This window comes from Argiope bruennichi, chromosome 1 (genome assembly GCF_947563725.1).
Source record: "Argiope bruennichi chromosome 1, qqArgBrue1.1, whole genome shotgun sequence".
Classification (NCBI taxonomy): Eukaryota; Metazoa; Arthropoda; class Arachnida; order Araneae; family Araneidae; genus Argiope; species Argiope bruennichi.
The window spans coordinates 147,486,143-147,509,323 of record NC_079151.1 but is presented as its reverse complement, the minus strand read 5'-3'; the positions used below and the strand labels follow the sequence as shown (position 1 = coordinate 147,509,323).

The 23,181-nt window shown below is 28.4% G+C and overlaps 1 protein-coding gene across 1 annotated transcript in view; it reads right to left on the bottom strand.

The window, feature by feature from the left end:
* Positions 1–387: 387 nt before the first annotated feature.
* LOC129960166 (leucine-rich repeats and immunoglobulin-like domains protein 3) overlaps positions 388–23,181 on the bottom strand; it is a 57,910-nt gene continuing 35,116 nt past the window's right edge. Inside the window, exons 9-20 of the mRNA XM_056073405.1 lie at positions 21,837–21,908; positions 21,611–21,754; positions 20,303–20,527; positions 19,113–19,261; positions 18,857–18,993; positions 17,902–18,082; positions 16,835–17,119; positions 14,705–14,980; positions 9,910–10,176; positions 8,946–9,062; positions 5,717–6,091; positions 388–4,294 (exon numbers count right to left, since the gene is read on the bottom strand). Of these exons, the coding sequence (XP_055929380.1) occupies positions 4,140–4,294; positions 5,717–6,091; positions 8,946–9,062; positions 9,910–10,176; positions 14,705–14,980; positions 16,835–17,119; positions 17,902–18,082; positions 18,857–18,993; positions 19,113–19,261; positions 20,303–20,527; positions 21,611–21,754; positions 21,837–21,908 (2,383 nt within the window). The 3' untranslated portion in view covers positions 388–4,139. The remainder of the gene's footprint in view (positions 4,295–5,716; positions 6,092–8,945; positions 9,063–9,909; positions 10,177–14,704; positions 14,981–16,834; positions 17,120–17,901; positions 18,083–18,856; positions 18,994–19,112; positions 19,262–20,302; positions 20,528–21,610; positions 21,755–21,836; positions 21,909–23,181) is intronic.

The window sequence follows — 23,181 nt, the reverse complement described above, 5'->3', positions numbered from 1 at the left end:
GAATCTTGGACAAGACGTTATACCTAAATGATTTCATTGAAATTAAATATAGCCATTGCAGACATTTTCCCAAAGTCATATCATGCGAAACACTGCAATAGGCAGCCCTTTAAGGAATTTATCTAAAAAGCTTTATTGCATGAAGAAGCGCTCGTAAAGACATTTTTCTTCAACGCAACAGCAGCCATTCATACGACTCACGGTCCATGACTACCAAGTCCCCAGAACCTAGAAAATGTATTACTATTATGCAACCCTTTCCAGATAAGATGATTATTCAAATTATTTTTGATAATTAATATCGAAGATGAATAGGATGAGAACGATGACAGACCCACTAGAAATACGGAGGATGGGGGGGGGGGGGTGAATACACAACAAATCAAATTCTTAACTTTCACTTTATTTGCACAGGCTGTACAGAAATGAGTTTAGAAAAGTATTTAAATAGTACAGAACAAACATATTTTTCATAGTTTACAGTTTGTACAGTAATTGGCAACAAAAAAACTTCTCATAATTTCAAACAAATCATTAATCCAAAATCTGAAGATTTCACTATGAAGCACAGTTGGCACCAGAAACAAATTAGTGAAAAACGCATGAAATAAGTACTTCTAATGAATTTTCTATGAACTGGTTAAATTAAGAACTTATGAGCACAATGGAGGAAAGTTATATATAGATTTGTTTACTAAACAGTACATGGTGAATTATATACTATCAAAATACATAGCTGATGTTAAAATTATCCAAAAAGAAAGAAAAATGGTGTTTTTATTTGATTTACTACTAAAATTTAATACAATGAATCTCAAACAATTGGTTCTTCCAACAAAACTCTACAATCAACTACTTCTAAAACGTTGACAGCTACAACAAATTTGGCTTCACATGACTATGCTATACTATACTGCTAATAGTTTTCTTTTACATATTAAAAATATTTTTACACACATTATAGATATTTTCACTTTTGAGTCTCAGAATGCACAAAAAATTACTATGAACAATCTTGAGGAAAGAGCTACATAGAATATTTGTTTACATTAATATTTAAATAAGTTATTACACACCCTAAAGATTTCAGATACAATTAAAGACGGAGGTCGTAACACATCCTCTCTTTCAAAATGAGTTTAGAAAGTGAAAATGCACATATTAGTAACCATGCAGTGATTTAAAATAAACCACACTAAGTAATTATATAAGCATAAACAAATCTTGCATTAAGCAACAAAAACAAGAGGGCAAGTATTAATGAGGGGCAGGAAGATTAAGTTAATAAATACAGTTTATCATTAGCGGAATCTTTCATTTTTAATAAAATGTTCTAATCAGAAATCGAAGTAATCACTAAAGATAAAATATAAAATCTGACTGATTCAGAAAAAAAGTAATAAATGTTTTTAATGGCACTGAAGTTGCACAGTTAATTAATTCCCTTTCCTCATAAGGTATTATTAAAATAACAAATAGGAACTAATAAATAATTGTTCTAAACATACATCATATAGATATTACATAAACATACATCATATATGCATAAATACATATAAACATTCATATGTTTATGAATATTAAATTATAGCTATCTGAAAAAACTTATTTAGTGTCTTTTAACAACATGAATTTTATTGGTAAAAATATTATTACTATTATAATTACTACTACTCATAGACACTGTTATTTAACATAAAACTCAATCTAAGCTTTAAATATTAATACAATTTGAAACAACTTATCAAGCAAACCTATTTTATTTAAAAAGATGAAGGAGACAGAGAAACAGGACAACACAGAAGGGGGTGTTTTTAAATATAATGATCCGAGATACATGCATTCAACAAGAAGGAAAAACAATTTTATTTAAATGACAATGTATTTTATCTATTGATCTATTAACTGGATATTTACCAGAGTTTTTTTTTTTTTTTTTTTTTTTTTTTTTACATAGCCTAACACAAGCTAGGTTACAGAGAACATTAACTCAGAAATGTTTTCCAATGCCAAAATACTTCATTTTCTATGGCTATCAAATTGAACTATGTTCTAAAGCTTATACACATTTATTACAAAATACATCACATTGCAAAATATGTCTAATAATAGAAAATTGCATTCTCATGGAATCAAAATCTGAAGAAACTGGAATCAGATACAATAAATATCATTCACACTGCTATTATTCAGTTTTTTTGTTTAAATCTTAAATATATCTAAACAGATTTTAAATTTCAAGCTATTGATAAAATACAAATAATGATTTTTTTATAATATAAAAACTAAACTTGTTTAACTTAGAATTATATAAAATTTGAAAGAGTAACACTTTGATAAACAATTAAATGCAGCAACAGAAAGTTTACATACCAAGATTCTTAAAATATGGCTTTCAATTTTAAATGAAGCTATGTTAATTTTGTAATAGTGAAAATACTGGCAACTAGTTTTTTCCTATATGTATAACCATATATAATTTTAAAAAATTATCTTACTTTACAACAAATCAAATTTCAAATAAACAGATTTGTTAAATTTCCTTTATGTATGTCATTAACAGTTTTTCATTCTCCAATTTTGATTCCGTACTTGTGGTCACAGATGAAATTTTCAATCATAGTAAAATATTTCTTCAGCCAAAATAGAATCGTAAATAAAGAAAGATTAAGAAGGCCTGTTACATATATTCCTTTCAGATAAAATCAAAAATACACAATTTCAGATAATTACAAAATGAATTGATGAAGTACTATGAATCTAATCACTATGGCACATAAAAAGTTTTTTTAAAATTTTTTAATTTGACAGGAAATTAGTTTATCCTTTGTTTTGCAATAATACAATCTTAAGACTTTCATAATCTAATATCAATCTCTGTACATATTTACATTAAAGTGCACAATTAGCACAGCTCAGGCCATAAAATATCAGTAATTCTACAGCTATACAATACCACAATGATAGCTTTTACATGGACCTTTGTACCAATCCAAGATAAAAACATGAACTCAGATGAATGTTCAAAACATAATTGGCTCATTTGTTCAAACATTTTAAAAGCAATCACACAACATCGTGCAAGCAATCAACTAGAGAAACCAGACTGATAAATAAATATCTGCAACAAAATAACGGACATAAAAAAAATAATTGTAATTAAAACCCCTACACTGTATACATATATAATAAAAAAAAAATACTTAAATATAATTTCTTGCAGGTTTAGAAAGCTCTTCACGACAATCCACTTCGATTAATATATAGATGAATTTGCATAATAGATTACTGGACTCGCAAAATTATTTTAAATAGTTGCCAATAATAATACCCGTGCATCTGAAGACACAAATCCATAGGACAATTAAGGTTTTTAAATCAAAGGCAGTCTTTTTTTAAAGAAGTATTGATTTATTTAAAAAGATGATAGGATCTATTACAGATATGTTCAATTGTTCTTTACACATTCAAGTGTCATCATTTTAGAGAGATTCAGCTACCAAATAATTGCTGATTAATGGGTAACATAATAAAGTAGTTTAAAATAATTTTAACTTTCTACCAGCAAACTAAAGTGTTAATTTGTTTATTTATAATACAATATTATTATCGATGCAACAGGTAACAACAATAATGTAATATAGTGCTTTTATGTATGAAAAAAAGAAATCAATCATGATCTCAATAGAAATTTAATTTTTAAAATAAAAATCTCTAAATTTGTAAGCTGGGTTTGCAAACATAAACAGACAGTTATAATAATAAAGGCTGTCCAATTCACACTTCGTAACTATAGTACAAACAACTTCTAATTATCTGTTTCAATACTCAGTAAAATCATGCAGTTCAAATCAAAGGCTAGGGGGTGGGACTAATAGCTATAGCATAAACCTTTTTTCAAGACATATTCTTGGTTTGGATCAAAGGCCCTCCATTACACCATGAGGTAGTTCACATTCACTTTCACAACATATATAAATCTATTCTATCTACACTAAATATACAAAGATTTATTAGCTGCTACACCATATGTACAAAGAGAAAAGAGCTGTGCTTGCACACTGAATGATGATGACTATGCATAAATACAATCTTTAAAAATAAATGTACATAATACGAAGTGAGGAGCACAACTATTGTTATGTCTTAGTGGCCACGGCACTGGGAACACATGTGCAACTTTTGCTAGTCACTATAACATGCGTCGGAAGTGCTGTGATAGAACGACACCTGTTTGCCAGCTCCTGTGCTTCATCTCCACCTATGGAAAAGCTCCCACTGTCATTAGGAATATCTGCAAGGTAAAATTCACATGGGTTCAAAATAAAAGAAAATAAGATGCTTCAAATAATTTAGGCAGTTACAAGAATAAATATGGATTAGTTCTAACAATATTGTAAAATTCAAATGACTTTGCCTATGCTCTAATAATCCATCAAATTTACAGTAAAAAAACCTTGTAAATAATACATCTTACTCCAATAAAACTAAAAGTAGCTCTAAGGAAACACCTCACAATGGCAAAAACATAAGATGGTATCAATATTGTTAATTTTACCACTAAATATAATAATAATAAACCCAGAGGGAAAAAAATGCAACTAATGAAAACTAAAACTAACATAATAAAATAGCACAAAAACTAAAATTTGGTGAGACTGGAGCAACAAATAATAATTTTCAAATGGTCAGGTCATTTAAAAAGTACTCAGTGAAAGAAATAAAGATCATCAGATACTTACAGCTTCAAGTTAAAATCTCATCATACTAAATTTTACACAATCAAGCATAATTATACACCACAATTAATTACAATTCAGTAAAGTATATTAAAATCCCTCTAAGAAGTCATTCAAGAAATTGCTCCAAAACGACATATTAATAAGAATGTCGATCACTGTGACGCATCAAATTCATCATACTGTATTCTTGCTTTCTGTTGAAAGTATCAATTCGTTCACAATTTTATCTGCTGTAATCTTTTTTTATGACTTAAAATTACTTTTTTATTCAACTCCTTCTTATGTCCAGGAGCAGTGGAAGAAGAAGGAATTAATAAAGTTATTTTTTATTTTATTAACTTATTTCAAATTTGAATGCTCAACATGTATAGAACAATATGTTTTTCGTACTGCCCCTATAAAATTCCTTTCGTAGTTCAAGAAATTGCTCAAAACAACATATTAACGAGAATGATGATTGAATGTGTAATGAGACGTCATGGTAAGTTAAATATCATAAATATCTTTCATGTACACTTTTAGAATAACTTCTCACATCTTTGATATATCTATTGCTTTTATGCATCTACTGTAATCTTATTTTTCATCGATCAGAATTAATCTGCGTAGTCTTAAAGAACACTTAAAAAGTTAAATATAAAGTTAGCAGGCATAACTGATATAAATTATTTGCTATTTAGAACACTAAATGTAAAAGACATTCAAATGTTTTTAGAGTTGCAATCAGTTTGACTTATTTCGTATTTCATTCTTTTGGAATAACCATTCCAATTTAATAAAGTAATAAAGATTTATGATTATTTTCGATTTATCTTATTCATTGTCTGCAGAACCAAAAAGCAATATCTTCTTTGCACTTCTTGTGAAATTAAGCACTTTTTAAAAACCTTTTTTCAAATTTAAGCACTTTTTGTGACGCTAAGCAAACTGATTTAAAATTTTCAAACATTTCAGCAAATTCTTCAGATACATACCTTTTGGCAGTCTCCGGAACCTGGGAGAATCTCCACTCCAATTGCTAACTGAAGCCAGAGTAATGCTTCGTGGCAATGTCGAAAACCCTGAATCCCTCTCTGTCACATCACTGTCCGTGCGGAGAAAGGATTCTCGAGGAGGATCACACAAAGTGACCGGCACACCACCTAACTGTCCCACAGAAAATGACCTCTGTACCGGTTCATTCAACATGGGATGCAGCTGGTCAGAGTTTTTAAGACTAGTCCTGAAAGTTTGTAATAGAGGTACCTGCTCTTTTGACATTGAACTGTTTCTAGACACATACACTTCTCTCAAAGCATCACTACCTTCACCATTTTCTGGCTCAGCAAGCAAACTCCCTACAACAGGAACTGGAATGAAAATGTCAATTAAAAGATATCACAATACAAAATATAAATTAAGCAACTTTTTTCTGCATCATTCTGGCTTACATGATAATAAGACTACCAAGTTTCAATGAAAGTTATAACTTGAAAAATATCATCATATTCATATCACAAAATATATTACACATAACTTAAATCTTATAAAAATATACTTAAGAAATAAGTACAAAATAAGTTAAATAGCTGAAATTGTAAAAAGATGAAAAATTTTAATAGGGCAAATATCAGAATTGATACCATATTAAGATTTATAATAAAACTGTATCTCACAGCCATTTGACAGGTGATGTCATAGTATAGGCAAATAGATGAAAATGTGAAACAAGTTATTAGCAAAGCTGAGCAATAATGGCTAAGCAAAATAGGTACTTGCAATAGGAAGAGATAAATAAATATTTATTTCAATAGTAATACTTGGTTTTAAAAAATCTTGTGAAAAATCACAGTTAAAACCATATCATTTGCTTCTTGGTAATTTGGCCTAGTTGATTTATTTTGGCATGAAATTGGAGGATAACAATAGGACATGTTAAAACCTGGAATCAAAAACAGATAAAGAGAAAGTAAAGAAAAGATTAATCAGCAGAAGGTTTTATTTTCCCTGCTTCATATAAAATTAATGCCATTTGTAAAAATACTTTTGTCAGCGGTTCTCGTGCTCTGAGTGAAGGAATAAAGAATTGTTGTCTTAAACAAATTCTTCTAAAAGATACCTATAATTCCCTTATCTAATTCAAAATGTGTAAAGAAATCCCTATCAGAATCTCACGGTATATCAGCACTGGGAAAAATATTCTCTCTCTCTTATATGCTTTTTCTGCTCTTGTGCCATGTTGTGAACGGATGTGTTCTGTCCATGTTGCTTGTACATAAATCATGCCTCCCGGGATGAAATAAAACAAATTTAAAAATTCTAAGTATACTCTCTATGTCTTCGACTGCAATTTTGCTTCAATATATGTAAATATATAATGAATTTGGTTATATATATTTGCAGGGAAATCATAAAGTTCATTCAGTCTGAGCAAAGGAGATATACCAGGGAACAAAAAAGTATACTACAAAGTAATAGACTTTGCATTATCTTAAGATTCAAAAAATTGCCACTCATTAGCTCCTTAGTAGTATTATCATTTTTATTTCAAAATTTAATGGAATTCTTTTTTCAATTATATCAGTTACTCAGGGGAAATAATTTTTGTAAATAATATTATTTATATTCATGGTATAAGAGTAAAAAGCGTATTATATATATTGCCGCATTGAAAAGAGGCAGTCGACTCCCCATGGTCGAGTGGTCATAGTACTGATCTCATAATCAAGAGATTGTAAGTTTGAATCCCGCTAGAGACATTGCGATTCACAGTTTGCGTACATATTTAATTCCTTTATTTCATGTTCCAGCAGATTCTAGACCTTTCTTTAGTTTACCAGATAAATGTTCTGGAATTTTCTTACTGTCTCCAGAAAAGTATTCTGAAACTTTCCCTGCTGGTATAAAAGCAGAAGATTTGTCAGTCACTGTGTTCCGAGTTCAGTTAATTAATTGGTTTAGCTCTACTTCTTGAGTGTGTTATTGAGTTCTACACTAGAGTATCTACGTGACAATATATATATTTTAAACTCTAATTTATATCCAAATTAATTCCCAAAGTTTTATCTTAATTTAGCTCATAGTAACTTCATTCTAAAATATTATCTTATTTCCTGATCCCACTCCACTTTTTCTACTTAATTAATTCAAGAGAAGCTTTGAAAATTGCTTAGGTGGCGATTCACATGCTCTGCATGAAGGGATAGAAAAATGTCCAGTACATTCTTTTAAAAAAGATCATGTTTCCCTTATCAGAACTGACATGCGTCGGGAATCCCTAACAAAATCTTAATATATTAGCACTGTGAAAAAATATTTTCCATATCAATATCTCATGTTATATAGGACCTGGGATATTTGATTCCCTTTCTTCTTGCCTAATCTGTTGTTGTGAGCAGATGTAGATGTGGCTTGTCCACAGCTTCTTGTAAATAAATTATGCCTTCTCGGGATGGAGTAAAACGAACTTAAAAATCAAAAGTCTCTTCATTGTTTTTGAAACTGCCTTCTGATTGAAAAATTATATGCTTACATATACACATTATATATATATACATAGGCTTTCAGCTTTGAGATGAAATATGCCTGTTTCATCTGAAAGCTGAAATTTCTACACAGAAACTTTGTAATTATTATTATTATTATGGAAATCAATCCACAAAACTACATATTGTAAATTTCATGAATGTTTGGAAAATAAAAGAAATAATATACAGTTGAAATAATTGCTTTTCTTACTAAAATGCTGACCAAAAATTTAGATCAAGATATGAAAATGTTTATTTTTGCTGCATTTTAAAAATAATTCTTAGTATTTATTGATAAATTCGTTACTCTTAAAACACTATTTATCTATATGCCAGGCTAACTGTATCTATTTAGCAATTTATAAATGAAGATCTTCTCTTCTTTTCTGTTATTTGGGAACAATAAATTTAAAAAGGATCAAGTTCCCAAATGTTTTAAAAAGGTTTTTTAGAAAATAAAGAAATAATTAATATTCCATGATTTACTCAAAAGTAAAACATAAATTATTTTAGGCTTCTCTTTCACATTCACAGATATTGTAAACAATTCTATCGAAATTACACTTGATGCAATAATACCATTTCCCAATGCTTTCATCTTTTTTAAAAATAGAAATTAAAGATTCAAAGGTGCAAGTTTATGCAAACTAAGAGAATATACAATGTCTATTTGACTTTCAATGGCATAAGCACTTACTTCCACCAAATTTGGATGGACCTCTTGCTTCAATCAGAAGGCCATGATCATCTTCCAATAGTAAGTCATCACTGCTCTGCTGACCACTGTCGCCGGTGCCACTGTCTTTTGAATGACCTAAAAGAAATGCAAATGCAATGACTGTTTCTTTTGAAAACTAAATATTTCAGACATAAATTTTCACCTATAATATTAATTTAATACGCTTAAATAGGCTACATATAAATATATCATTTATTGAATTCTTTGAAAACCAGTTATTTTGCAGAAATGGTGTTCTGAAGATGGATATTTTTTTCTTCCTATTCTATATATGTATATAAGAATATATTTTCAAACCATATATTCCTTCAGAATCAAATAAGAGTCAATTTTGTAAGAGAGATTAACATGGAGCTTTTAAACAGTAATCTAACAAAATAAATAAATTCACATTCGCAAAATTACACCATAATGTGAAAATTTAACTATTTATTTCTTTCCTATAATAGCCTAAAAATTTCACAATTGTTACAAAAATATTTTTCAAAAAATGAGCTTATTCTCAATTACAAATGTAAATAATCCATTCTGTGATATAGATTAAAATGAAAACTTTAATACAACAACGTAACAGATTAAACACATTAAGGTTCAAAAATGTATTCAATTAATATTAATAATATAAAACTGCTAATATTCTTTAACTATTTTTATTAGTTTTAAAACATTTATTAAAAATCTATAAGCCATTAAATCTGGTTTCAAATATTTTGATAGGAAGACACCCAAACATGATCAATACATGATTTTCAAGTTTCACAAGGCTTTCTGAGAATAGAGCTGTGATAAGATTTAAAAAGTGATGGTTGAGTGGAAATCATTTTATAAACTTCCATACTACGCCAGCAACAAAGCAAACTTGGAACTGCTCACGAGATTAATTTCAGGACTTTAGCGGCGATGAAATGAAAATTTTAATCACCTGAGTGTGAATCAAGAAACATATTTCTGCCAGCAGGCTTCATGTACTCTTTTGGGCACATCCCAGAACATGAACTGTAGGGTACTAGATCAGAAGAGTGTGCAGATGAACTGGTAGCAGCTTGGGGATACTCCTCCGATCTCTTTCTAGTGTGATAAATGATTACCACCCACACTATGGACGTTCCCACAATGCAGATCACAACAGCAATGACTATAACACCAGTAGTAGTGTGATTTTCCTCCACTGGGAATCCATTCTGATTAACTAAAATAAATATCAAGCTTTTAACAAAACTCCTGAAACTTAATAAAATCAAATAAATTATCAAACTCTAAACTAACTTGAACAAAATTATAAACAATTACTTTAAACAACCATTTTTTTCTCTCTCAAGGGATATACTGTTTAATTTTACATTTCTTTTAGTTACTTTTTTTTTTTTTATTTTTTATTATTGTTTGATTTGGTGAACTGGAGCTAACTTTTTAATTTTTTAATTTAAGGTTTAATTTAGAACTAAAATCTACATTTCTTTAAATGACTATGTATGATTATTAATGTTATTTCCATTGATATATAGAGAATTTAGATTAAGCAGCAATGGTGAAATTCTGCAAAATGAGCGAATGTTACAATAAATCCATCGTCAAATGATAAAAAACTGTTAGGAAACATGAAAATTCTTATGAATTTCTAAAATTTTTGACAGATTCATCACTAAAGTGTGAACTCAAATGCAGTGCATATTATGGAGATAATTCTAAAGCTCTGATTATGGTGAAAGATAACTACGAGTAAACAACAGTCTTTAAGTGAGAATCTATAATGGGAAATATACCAAGAAAAACAAACACACACTGCATTTAAAATTAAAACAAGCATATCAAAAGGGAAAAGTAACCCCCATATACCAAGACAAAACAGCTGGTGTAAATAATGTAACGGTGCGTGCATAGTGTGAAATGGATGCAAAAATTAAGCATCTTTAAGAACTTCAGTGAAAAAAATTAAGCACTTTCATACATGCATGAATACATAAACTCAAGAATTTTCTACTCATAGAATTTTTTTGCCTTATAATATATTATAGTTTTTATAAAAAAAATTTTTTAACTATTACTTTTATTTATTTATTATTATTTGATTTTAATTTTTGATTAAAAAAACTTTTCGAATTTTAACCGATGTTCAGATGTTGAATCCAGCCTAATCTTTTATTTAAATAGACAACGTTATCTACAGAACTAATTAATACAATGAAACTTTGAATTAAAAGTAAATTGAATAGAATCAATATATATTACAGACATTAAAGATTAAAACAAATGGTAAATTCAACAAAAATTGGTTTAGAAAATTATTTTCACAAGAAATTGGACGAAAAACATTTATACCGATTTAAAAAAAAAAAAAAAACTGTAATCAATTATTTATTAGTTCAGAAAAATTAATTTATTAATACCAGATAATGCTGACAAATTTTTTTATCAGAATAATTTTAAATTTAAGTTTTAATTTTTTTAAAAAAATCAGAAAAAATATAATTAAATAATTTATATATTTTAATAATTTTCATTTGTATATAAACAATTTAAAAAAATGTACACATAAAAAGTAATTGGCTGTTTCCCTCCCTTAATTTTTAAAATAATCAACTCAAATTTTAACATTAAAATGACAAAAATCTGATAGTATTATTTTGTATTGATGAATTAACTAATACATACAGCTTTTATTTTAATGTTATTTTTATTTAAAAAATTGATTATACAAGACATTTTCTATTCATATAAATACGAATAGAAATAATAAGCACAGAAACAAGAACACTATTATTACAGGTAATTAGGAAGCCAAGTAGAGAAACATTATTATTACAGTCATGTTTACATTCTTTTTTAAATTCTCATTGACAATTGACTAATACTCATTTAAAATCTAATTGACAATTTCAATCAGATTCTACATCCTATAAAAGTCCCCTCCCCCATTTTTGTGTTCTAATGTTGTTGCACTTCGCTACGTGTGAAAAATCCTTTGTTTCATTATCTTTTCCTGACAAATCTTTAATTTCTACAGTATAGTATATGTGGGTTGCTGAATATATTCAAGGAAAAATCAGCAGCATGAATTTTCTAATTTTCAGCAGCATAAATTTTCTTACAATTGTTGTATGCAATACTTTCAGCTTTGTGTTCATTAGCGGATTTTTGCATCTGGTTTCTTTATCAGAACTGAATTCCAAACATATGTACTAACTATGAATTTGCTTCTTTTGTTCTAAAAACTGGGTTTACAAAGGAGAGGGGTAAGAATTTATAGATAGAATGTGAGTGGTTAGTATTTTTATGAAGCTTTAATAGAGGACAAAATCCATCAAAATAACTATAGGAGAAAGTCAGATTTGAAAGCTGTTAATGGGATAATCCTTCTAATACTATCACAGTTAATGCAAGCCTTCCAAGGCCAAAGTAAATGACAAGTAACAAGTGGCAACCAAATTCACAGAAAAGTGTCAGAAAATATTGTATAAAATTTTGTGCCATAATATTCCTTATGTTATATGGGAAATACGTTAGAATTTTAATTTTTAAATTGAATTTCTAATTAAAATTTTGCAAAGTCCATCCTTAGTGAGCCTCTAACATCCAGAAAGTAATTGCCCACTGAATTTCACATCCCTTATTTCAGCAAGCTCTGCATTAGTCAGGCAAATCTTTATATACTGAGAAAGAAAAATTTCACTGTGAAACCAAAACAATCGTGTAAAATTTACAAAAAGGGGGAAAAAACAAAAAAAAAACAAAAAAAAAAAAAAAAAAAAAAACCTTTCAAAAAATGACATAATCTGAGCCATAAAGGTCCCTTAAAACTTCTTTTTTTTTTTTTTTAATTTTAAATAGCAGACCTAGCAGAATTTTTTCAAAATAAAAACTAACATCTGACAAAATTGGATCAACAAATGATATTTTTCAAAGGAATGGGGACAATTAAAAAAGAGTACACTGCAAAATTATTGAAAACTTACGTCTTGAAATTAAAATTTCATCTCACAAATTTTATGCAGTTGACTAAAGTAATTACAATCGCAATAAATAATTGTACAGTAAAATCCCTTTCGTAGTGGTTCAAAAGACCGCCCAAAACAACATATTAACGAGAATAATGATTGAATGTGTAATGAGACTTCATGGTAATCAGGAAAAAAAACAGTTAATTATCATAAATATCTTTCATGTACGCTTTAAGAATAACTTCTCCCATCTTTGATGTATCTATTTCTTTTAAGCACTATACTGTATTCTTATTTTTTGTTGATCAGAATTAATCTGCGTAGTCTTAAAGAGTTAAATATAAAGTTAGCAGGCATAACTAATATAAATTATTCGCTACTTAGAACACTAAATGTAAAAGACGTTCAAACATAATAAAAGAACTTTTTAAAAATCATACGACCACCCAGATTTTGCTTTAAAAGCAAATAAAACCTTCAGCTGTGGAATTTTTAACTGCACTGCAGCAATTAGACAATTCACTTTAGATAAATTTATATACCTTTTAAGAATTTAAATGTCTTAATATTCACATCAATTTTTTTAGAGGGAAAAAATTCCATTTGCAAAGTCAGTTTTATTTCATGACTGCTTAGATTTCAATCCAAACACAGTGGCACACCTGCCTTTTTAAATTAATCCAGACCTCTCTAGTCTAGATAAAAGAATTTGAATCTTTTGAAAAAAACGACTGCCAGTTGCTTTCTAACAAGAGGAGCGAGAAATTAAAAAATTTCAATCATTAATGCTGGTTGTGAAAGAAAAATCAATTATTTACTTCAAAACTGGTAACATTCAACAATATAGTGCTAGTTCGGGACCAGAAGATTTTGATAATCTAAACAAATGATGATATTAACCATGATCAAATCAAACACAATTCACAGTATCTAAACTCTTTATGAAAACTTGTAAAGAAATAAGAAATTCATCAAAAATTTTATTCAATATGATGAAAAAACTAAATTTTAGATTAACAAAAATTACCTTGAAAATGCAACGATCATTAGTTACAAAGTAACCACATAGTATTAAAAATTTTCAGATTAAATGAAAATATGTTTTTACAAACTTTTTAAAAAGCAATAAGAATATCATTCCATAAAAACTGAGTACAATTAATTCTCTCTGGTAGCATGAAAAATGCAAATGAGTTTCTCTCTCACACACACACATTATTTACAAAACAAACAGCATTTTTTAATACTAAGTTATTAACCTTTAATTAAAATTTTACATAGAAATTTATGATAAAACTTCACTAGCATCTACTCAAATAACCAACATTTGCTAAAATATCTGTATAAAAGATTATAATAAAAGTATCAAAAAATGAAATAGGAAGAAGTTCAATTCATATTATTATGAGCATTTAATTTGTACATATAGCTGTTTTATCTTAATAACTCTTCGGATCTTAAAAAAATTCATTCAAGAGTCAATTATATCATTAAATGGTGACCATCAAATTATCCTCATCAACCTGCAATACCCAAATTCAATAATGTCCTTTTTTCCCCTAATTCTATATTACTTGAATAAGAAGAAAAATGAGCATATTCTTTAAAGCAGATTTAAAAAATTAAGTTCCGTGTCCTTTCAAGCTCTATGTTTTTCACGTACTTTTTCTCAAACACTGGCCATGCATTTTTTATGTATTATGATAATATTCCGCTGATACATGAAAATAAATCAAAAATCAAATTAAAAAAACAACCTAGATATGCTAAAGTACCAACCTTGTAGAACTTTTAAATGACTAGATCCCCTCTCTGTTCCCAGGGTATTGGACATCTCACAAGTGTATGAACCAGCATCAGAGCTTTGCGTCTGCACAATAATGAGCAGTTGGTTGCCAGCTGTGAAGAAATGTCGTTCGGTGGCATACAGCGGCCCACCATCTTTGGTCCATTTCAACTTTGGACGTGGGCTTCCGGATGCCAGACATTCTAGTACAGTGGTCTCGCCTGCACGAGTCTCCTTGTCTTCCATTTTTTTCACAAAGGACGGAGTTTCTAAAATTACAAATTATTTATCAATTACTTCATAATTTTCTCAAGAAAGGGGATGGGGTATAGAGAATTCTTTTTTAGATCTACTATTTTAAATGAGAATACAAAAAATTATTGAAATACAAGACAGTCATTACTCAGTTTATTTATCCTACAGACTTGTCATTCTTAAGTCCAAGTACAAATTCTTGAATCTTCCAGTCATTGTTCAAAATGTAGAGACATCCTTAATCTTAATAATGTTTATACATTAAGACTAAACCTGTCATCTTTGGAAACAAGCTGTTCAGTTATAAAAATAAATGGCATTAACAAAGTTGTGCCAATTAACTAAAGTAATTTAACTAATTAACCCTTTCTAGAGCCGTGGGAAGTATGCTTCCCACCAAATTTATCAATCTTTGTATGAAATTATGTAGATTGGCATAAGTTCTGACAAATTTTTTTAGTAAGTCAGAAACTTAGATGCTTCAGTTTTATCTCAGACAAAATGTGTCTTGATTTGTTACTTAATTATTAATTAACCAAATTAATTAATTAATCAAGTTAAATTTATCTAATAAGCTAAATGAATCCCTTTTCTTATTCTAATTTCAAGCCTAAAAATATTTTAACATAATATGACTAGAAAGAATGGCCATTTAAAGGGTTAATAAAAGAAAGTACTATTTTAAATAATATTTGCACATTATAAAAGGATACAGCATTATGACTGTTAGCTATGTTTGTGAAGTAAAAAAATTAATATGTGAAATCACTTCTAGTTGAGGTAGGGGCTTTATTAAATGTTTTACTTTGTAATATCTAAAAAAAGGTAGTGAAAGGGGAGGGGGCATCCAATGATGCTTTATATAAATTCCATGAGCTTGCATACAAAATAAAAGTTGGCAAAATAGTAATGGTTGAGGTGGTGCTTCTAATAATTTTTTAGCTAGTGTAATTATCTTGAATAAAGATCAATCTAAAGTATTTGAAATTAATACTAATATGATGGATAGTCATGGGCTTTCATATAAAAGAAAAATAGGTGAAATCAAACCAATGACTGCAAACTTGTCATTGCTTTTATTGATGATCTAAAATATATAATTTTATGTGCTATCAGTTCCTAATACTTTTTTTTTTTTTTTTTTTACTTTGCAGCACTGTATTTCATCCAACTGGTTTTGTAGCATTTCATTTGTTGTATAAATTAAGATTTAAAAAGAATTTCAAAAAAGAAATGCTATTAAAAATTTTGTGATTTTTTTAAACATCTCACATGTAATAAATATTGATGAAAAAAGTAGGATATTTCTTTGTATTATTGGCATTATGTAATATTAGATTTTTATTCACATCAAAATAAAAAGATGAATGAAAGATTCAATTCAACAGGACCTCAATTAGGTCATTTTAACTGCAAGCAATGAAACAAATCCCCCTCCCCTTATTGTCAACTTGAGTTGACAATATTTATATATGCTATGTTTATGCATTGAAAGCAATTTAAAATATACAGCATAACAAAGAAGAAAAGGTAAACCTAACATTAAAAAAAAGTGCAGAATAATGCGGGAAAGGCAAATTCTGAAATGTTTACTTGAAAAAAAAAACTCAAAAAAGGAAGTTAAAAAAAAAGCACAATGAAAGACAAATGCAAAAAATTAAGAAAAAGAATGAACACTAAAATATATTAAATCTGAAAAATATAATATTCAAAAACATTTAACTGAAATGGCATGATTAAATACTGAACTGAATTTGTATCTTCAATAGCTTTCCAAGAAAATTAAAGAAGATGAAAAATTTATTAATGCTAAAAACACTAATAAAGTAAGTCAAAACTACAAGGGTTAAGTTTCTATGTACTCTTACCTAAAACAGTCAATGTGGCGTTTGCTACAATAGTTCCAGCAACATTCTGGGCTGTACAACTATATACTCCAGTGTCACTGGGCTTCACACTAACAATGAAGAACACATCATCTGTGGGCATGACATGCATTCTTCGCTCCCTTGCAGCAGGAAAATCTTCAATGCCACCATCCTTCTGCCAGGAAATGTCAGGACGGGGCTGACCACGTGCTCCACACTCAAGACGAGCGGTGCTACCCGTTTTAATGGCAATATCAGCAGGGATTTTTGTAAAAACAGGGAAGACTAAAATAGAAAGAAAAAAAAAAAAAAAAAAGAGAACTTGATATAATTTATTGCCAAATATCATATTATATATATATATATATATATATATATATATATATAACTAGAATTAAAAATAAAATTAACATTTTTGCAGGCATCTTAGTTTGGAAAGAATTTTGAAAACAAAAACTATCATGTTATGATTTTAATATGAATGTTGTGACCTAAATTATCTGATTAATTCAATTAAAAACTTGATTCAAGAAAATAAGCTCTAAAAAAGAACAAGTGATACCATTATTTAAATGACAAGGAAATTTTTATAAAAGATTTCAGTTTATATCTTGACATAAATTCAATGTAAGGTTGATGTAAAATTAAAACCATTTAAAAATAAAAGGTGCCTTCACTTTTCCCAAGTATCTAGGCTATCATTGATATTAACTTCTTTATTAGATCTTTATTTCCTATATCTGCATTATTATATTTGCCATTATATATCAGGCTAACACAATAATACTTGAGTATAAAGTAACAAAATTAATGACCCTCTTTTTTTTTTAATGAAGTTAGTTTATAAATGACAAGTAGGGTATACTCAAAGAATTATCATTCTTCGAGCATTGAACAAGCATCTCTATTTCCAACTGTTTAATGGTTGAACATACATACATATAGCAAGAGTGAAATTGTATTTGATTGTATTGTAATTCATTTTTAATAATAATATTAGAAATGAATTATATATTTGGGACATTTGTTTGCTCTTATCACATAAAAGAGAAGACAATTATACCTACCATGAACAGTAATTCGAGCTTTGCCAGAATACACAGAACCAAATGCATTTGAAATCACGCACTGATAACGACCTTCATCTTCATCTTGAATATTTCTAATATTTAAAATGCTAGTTGAAAGTGTGTAGTTCCCTTGTCTAATGCTGAAATTCCTTGTAGGATGTCGAACAGATTGCAGCAGCTGGAACAGAAACTTTGATTTTAAGTAATGGTAAAAATGATGAAATTATTTTATAAAATAACCAGACCCCACTACAGCATATCAGATTATAAATAATGTAATAATTCATTCAGAAGCAGTTATATCATTGCTTGTGAAGAACACAAAAATTTCAAGTCTTTACTTGAAAATCAGCAATCAAATTTATTTAAATTAAAAATTTTTTAACCAAGAAACTTGATATATTTTATTTTGGAATTGAAGCAATTTCAATTCCAAAATATTTCAGACACATCTACAAGAAAAAATATTTTAGTTATCGTAAGAATAAGAAGGGAATGAGATGAAATTATAAATTATTTTCATTTGCTAAAATTTCAAAATCTGAATAAAGTACTTGCACAATCGGCTGGTAAGTCAGTTAATTTTCTTTTAAAACAGTATTTTTTTTAGAAATGGGGATACTTTCTGAAAAATCAATATTATTTTTACAAAGCTATACATAATTCCATTCAACATATACATTGAACGTTTCATGGAATTTTATACATCAACTATAAACAAGGGAATTTTGACAATATTCTTCTAACTTTTTCCAAAATATGATCTATTTTTCTGAATGTGTATTCACGTCCTACATTAACCATAATTACATATATAATAATATATTAGCATAAGATTTTAAAAAAAATCATCCATAGGTGATTCATTGAATGTGAAACTTAAATGTCTAAATGAACCCATTTAAAGAAGTGGGAGACAAAGAAAAGGTTAGAAAATGCAAAAGAGCTTCACCTTGCCATCTTTTCTCCAATGGAACTTCATTTCTGAATTCCCACTACTCCTGGCTTGGCATTCCAAAGTTACATTCTCTCCTTTTAAGGTTATTTTTGTGGGAGGCTCTTTGATAATTACAGGTTTGGGTGAACTTTCTAAAATACAATAAAATAAGAATTCATTACATATTTATGCTGAAACAAAAATACCAAAAACTTTTTTTACATATTTATATTTAGAAATAAGTATGAACAAGTGCAAATCTGAAACTTACCACAAACCATTTCTGTTGGTGAAATTTCAAACACAGAAATTCCTTGTAATCGCTCAGGATAGCCACAGACTGCATGTGCTTTGAAATGAAATTCTTTAGGCATCCATGCCAAATTACAATCACACAGTAGGGAACTGGTATTCAGGTATCTAAAATAAATAATTTATATCCAAATCATTTTTCAAACGTAACATAAAATTTAATCTAATATGAAAATATTTTATACAAAAGAGGCATTCAAGTTATTAATAGTAGCAAATCCTGCTTTGGACCATCTAGTCTCTCTCTTGTAATTTTTATTTTCATAAATGCAGAGTGTTAAAGGGGAAACAAATCACTAATATGTAGAATTAAGTGATCTTGCAAGGGTCACTGAAAGAAACCCAAGCAATACGATTTTGAATCATATCATAAAACATTTTTATATATAGCAGAACTTGGTTCATTTAGTAATACTTTTGCTGTTAAAATTAATTTTTTTTATACTGATGCAGCATTTTTAACATTCCAGTAGTCCTCCAGATTGATACTTGCCAAATTACTACAGATCCACCCATGTTTATGCTCTTTCTTGCATTAAATACAATACAATATTACCCTACTTTTATAATTTTAAAGGACCACTAAAATTATTGTAAGAAATCAGAACACAGACTAAGGGCAATAATGTAAATTCAAACAAGAATCCAGCTTAATCAAATAAGACTTAACATTCAATGTTTTTACTTAACGTTTTAGAAAAGTAGCGAGTGTGTGCATAAAAAACAACATAAAAAAAAACATATAATTTGATAACATAGTACTTCCATATACCTGTTAATAAATAATTTTTACATGAACAGCCTTTTTTATATATAATCTGTTTGTCCAAGGCAATCACAAACAGGAAATTAAAATTAAAACTTAACAACATTACATATATATTCAATTTTTGAATATTCATATGGATTTGCCAATGAGTGAAAGAAACACAGAGAAGCATGGAGAAGCAAGCCAGATTTACATACATGACATATCAGTAATGTTTTAGTTTCAAAGTCAACTATCACTATTTATCATATATATATAAAAAAAATCGCACAACTACCCCTCTAAATCATACCTTAGGGTACAAGACTAGATAACCAACAATATTGCAAACATCCAAATGCAGTGATAAAGAGAGAGAGGGAGAGGGAATTCATACTTACAGTTCATGAAGATGCATCAAATCATCAAAAGCATTTTCTTCAATTGAAGTGATTTCATTGTGAGTCATGTTTAAAGTCTCTAATCGATTCAAACCATTGAAAGCTCTTTTAACAACAGATTTTATTTTGTTGTTTGCTATGCCCAAATATTTCAACCTCACTAAACCAGCAAATACTTTTCCAGTATCCTCAATAATCCATGAAACTTCATTGTTCTTTAATTCACTAAGAGGAAAAAATATATCAAAGTGAATATATTGCAGAACAAGATTTTCATTTTTAAAATAATTCATAAAGAAATATATATCTATAAAAATAAATGATCAATTAACAGTTTTGCAGTGATTTTTATGTTCAAAGATGTTTGGTGTAAAATGTACAAAATTAAAAATCTTTTGCTGTTATCTATTAGAAATGAAAAATATGTAAGGCATGCAAGAAGAGGAATTCAAACAAGATCAAAAATGAAAAGTGGGAAAATGTGCACATTACACACTTATATACGAAAATGTACAATACATTTATTTACATTTCATTATTAAGATAGATATTGTGCATATTTTTAAGAGATGCATGGCTATATTAATCTTTTGATATTTCAAAGAGTATTTACAAATAAAAAAATTTATTATATTAAAGGTAGTACCCATAACTGTGTTCACCATTAAAAAAAAGAGAAAAATGCATCACTATTATTTAATATAAATAAATGCATTAAGAATTATAAAAATTTAAATTATTTTTTAGAATGCAAGTATTAATAAATACAACTGATAAAAAAATCTAATGTTAATTAATAATAAGGTAATAACTACCATTGCTACATAGACTGCCGTCTTTAATGATGATGATGATGATGATCATCATCATCATTAGCAACAACAACAACAGTGCAGACTGCCGTTTTAGATTTGCAGGGTCCTTATTGAGTTAAGATTACATCACTTAAAAATTTATCCTATAGACTTCAGTAAATACAATAAATGAGATGGGTGGGCCTGTTCATCATGATTCATTTTCACAAATTAAAAAAAATCAAAACAGATAAAACAGCTCAGATTTTCTTTTCCATATCACTTACTTTAATGATAATAATTACCAAAATAATCAAATTTAGACAATTAAGAGATAGCAAATGTAATTAAAATTACATATTTGACAGCATATCAGCAAAAAAGTTGAAACTTCCTAGAGTTCCAAGGTACAAGTTTGATTATATGATTACACTTTTGATTATTAGATTATATGATCTCATATATGGTATTTATTTTTTTCTAACTGAAATAATCATCAAAATCCAATACTTACAGATACTGCAGAGATGCCAAGGACCGAAATGAGTCTTCTTCAATATAAGTGATTAAATTATCACTTAAGATTAGTCTCTTCAAAGCATATAATTTATCAAATGACTTGGATGAAATTGACTGCAACTTGTTAAAAGACATGTCCCTAGAAAACAAATAAAACTATTATAAGCGAGATAGCAGAAAGTAATTTTTTAACAAGATAACAAGCAGGTGTAGAAACTTACAATTCTAAAAGCCTTCTCCCCGAATCCCATGCATCATCTTCTATTTCTGAGATGTTATTGTAGTTGATAAACCTGTTTGGGGAAGAAAAAATCATTTTAATAAGACCACAATGTAGATATTGCTAAAACTAATTTTGAAGAATTTTCATTCAAAAGAAATCAACGTCTGAATATTGGTGGTTTAAATTTTGAAATTGTATCTAGTTGCTTCCCTTCCTCTATTAAAAAAAAAAGGATTTTAAAAAAAATGATGCAGCATTTGCTCTCTTTTTAAAAAAATCCTTGATTAAAACTTTTCTATTTTAATAAATTTGTAAATGGAATGAGACTAATATACAACTTTCAAAAAAAAAATACAAGAACTACAAAAATACATAGTCAGATCCAGAAATTAATTGTAACAGGGTCAAGAAGTACACACACACATATGCAACATTTCAGATTTTTCTTAAATCAAGATGTTTGGATGGACATGAGCTGTATGATAGACCCTATTGCATTAGTATAGTCAGTGGCAGCCTAATCGAAATGGGCAGCGAGAGGTTGTGAACATGTGCCCCATTTTATGTAGTTAAATGGATGTTATTTTATCTATCTATCTAATATTTTATCTAGTTTATCTCATTTTCATATTCTGATTTAAGATAATTTTTAAAAAATATTTTACCCATCTTTTTTGCCTATGTATTAGATTTTAAGAAATTGCTTAGTTTTAAAAATACTAATCACAGTTTGTTTAATTAATATGCTTAAAATTAAGAGAAGAGGGTAAACTGTATCAAAATTTTAGGACAAGTTGTCACATTTATCTTAAGTCAGAATTCATGTAGTTTTCTGTTTTAAATAATAACATGACCCTCAAAGATCAGAATTCACCTCGGGGGCAAATAAAAAAAGCTAATTAAAAAAAAAAAACTCATCGTAATTGACTTATCTGAAAAGGAAGCAATAGTAAAACAATATTAAATAATTTATAAGAAATGGTAACAAGAAGAGAAAATAAAGAAATCTTAAAAGCATGGGAATCGAAGAAGGAAAAATGGATGAATGAGATTTTAAGCTTGCATTCAGAAAAAGAAGAATGCCTTTGCTTTGTTTGCATAAAAATGTGCTGTAAATATCATCCTATCTTGTAGCAAAACTACAGTTATTTTATGACAGACGAAATACTTTTGAACAGTGGTGATATGAAAAAAAATAGTGCCTATACTGGCAACCCCTCTCAAAATTAGTCGCAACGAAAGTGAAAGGGAGTTCGGTCTTGACAGATTTAACAGACATATGGACCACTTACAGTGATTCTTCAGAGGAATTTGGTTTTGATTCCAGAATGTTTTTAATACCA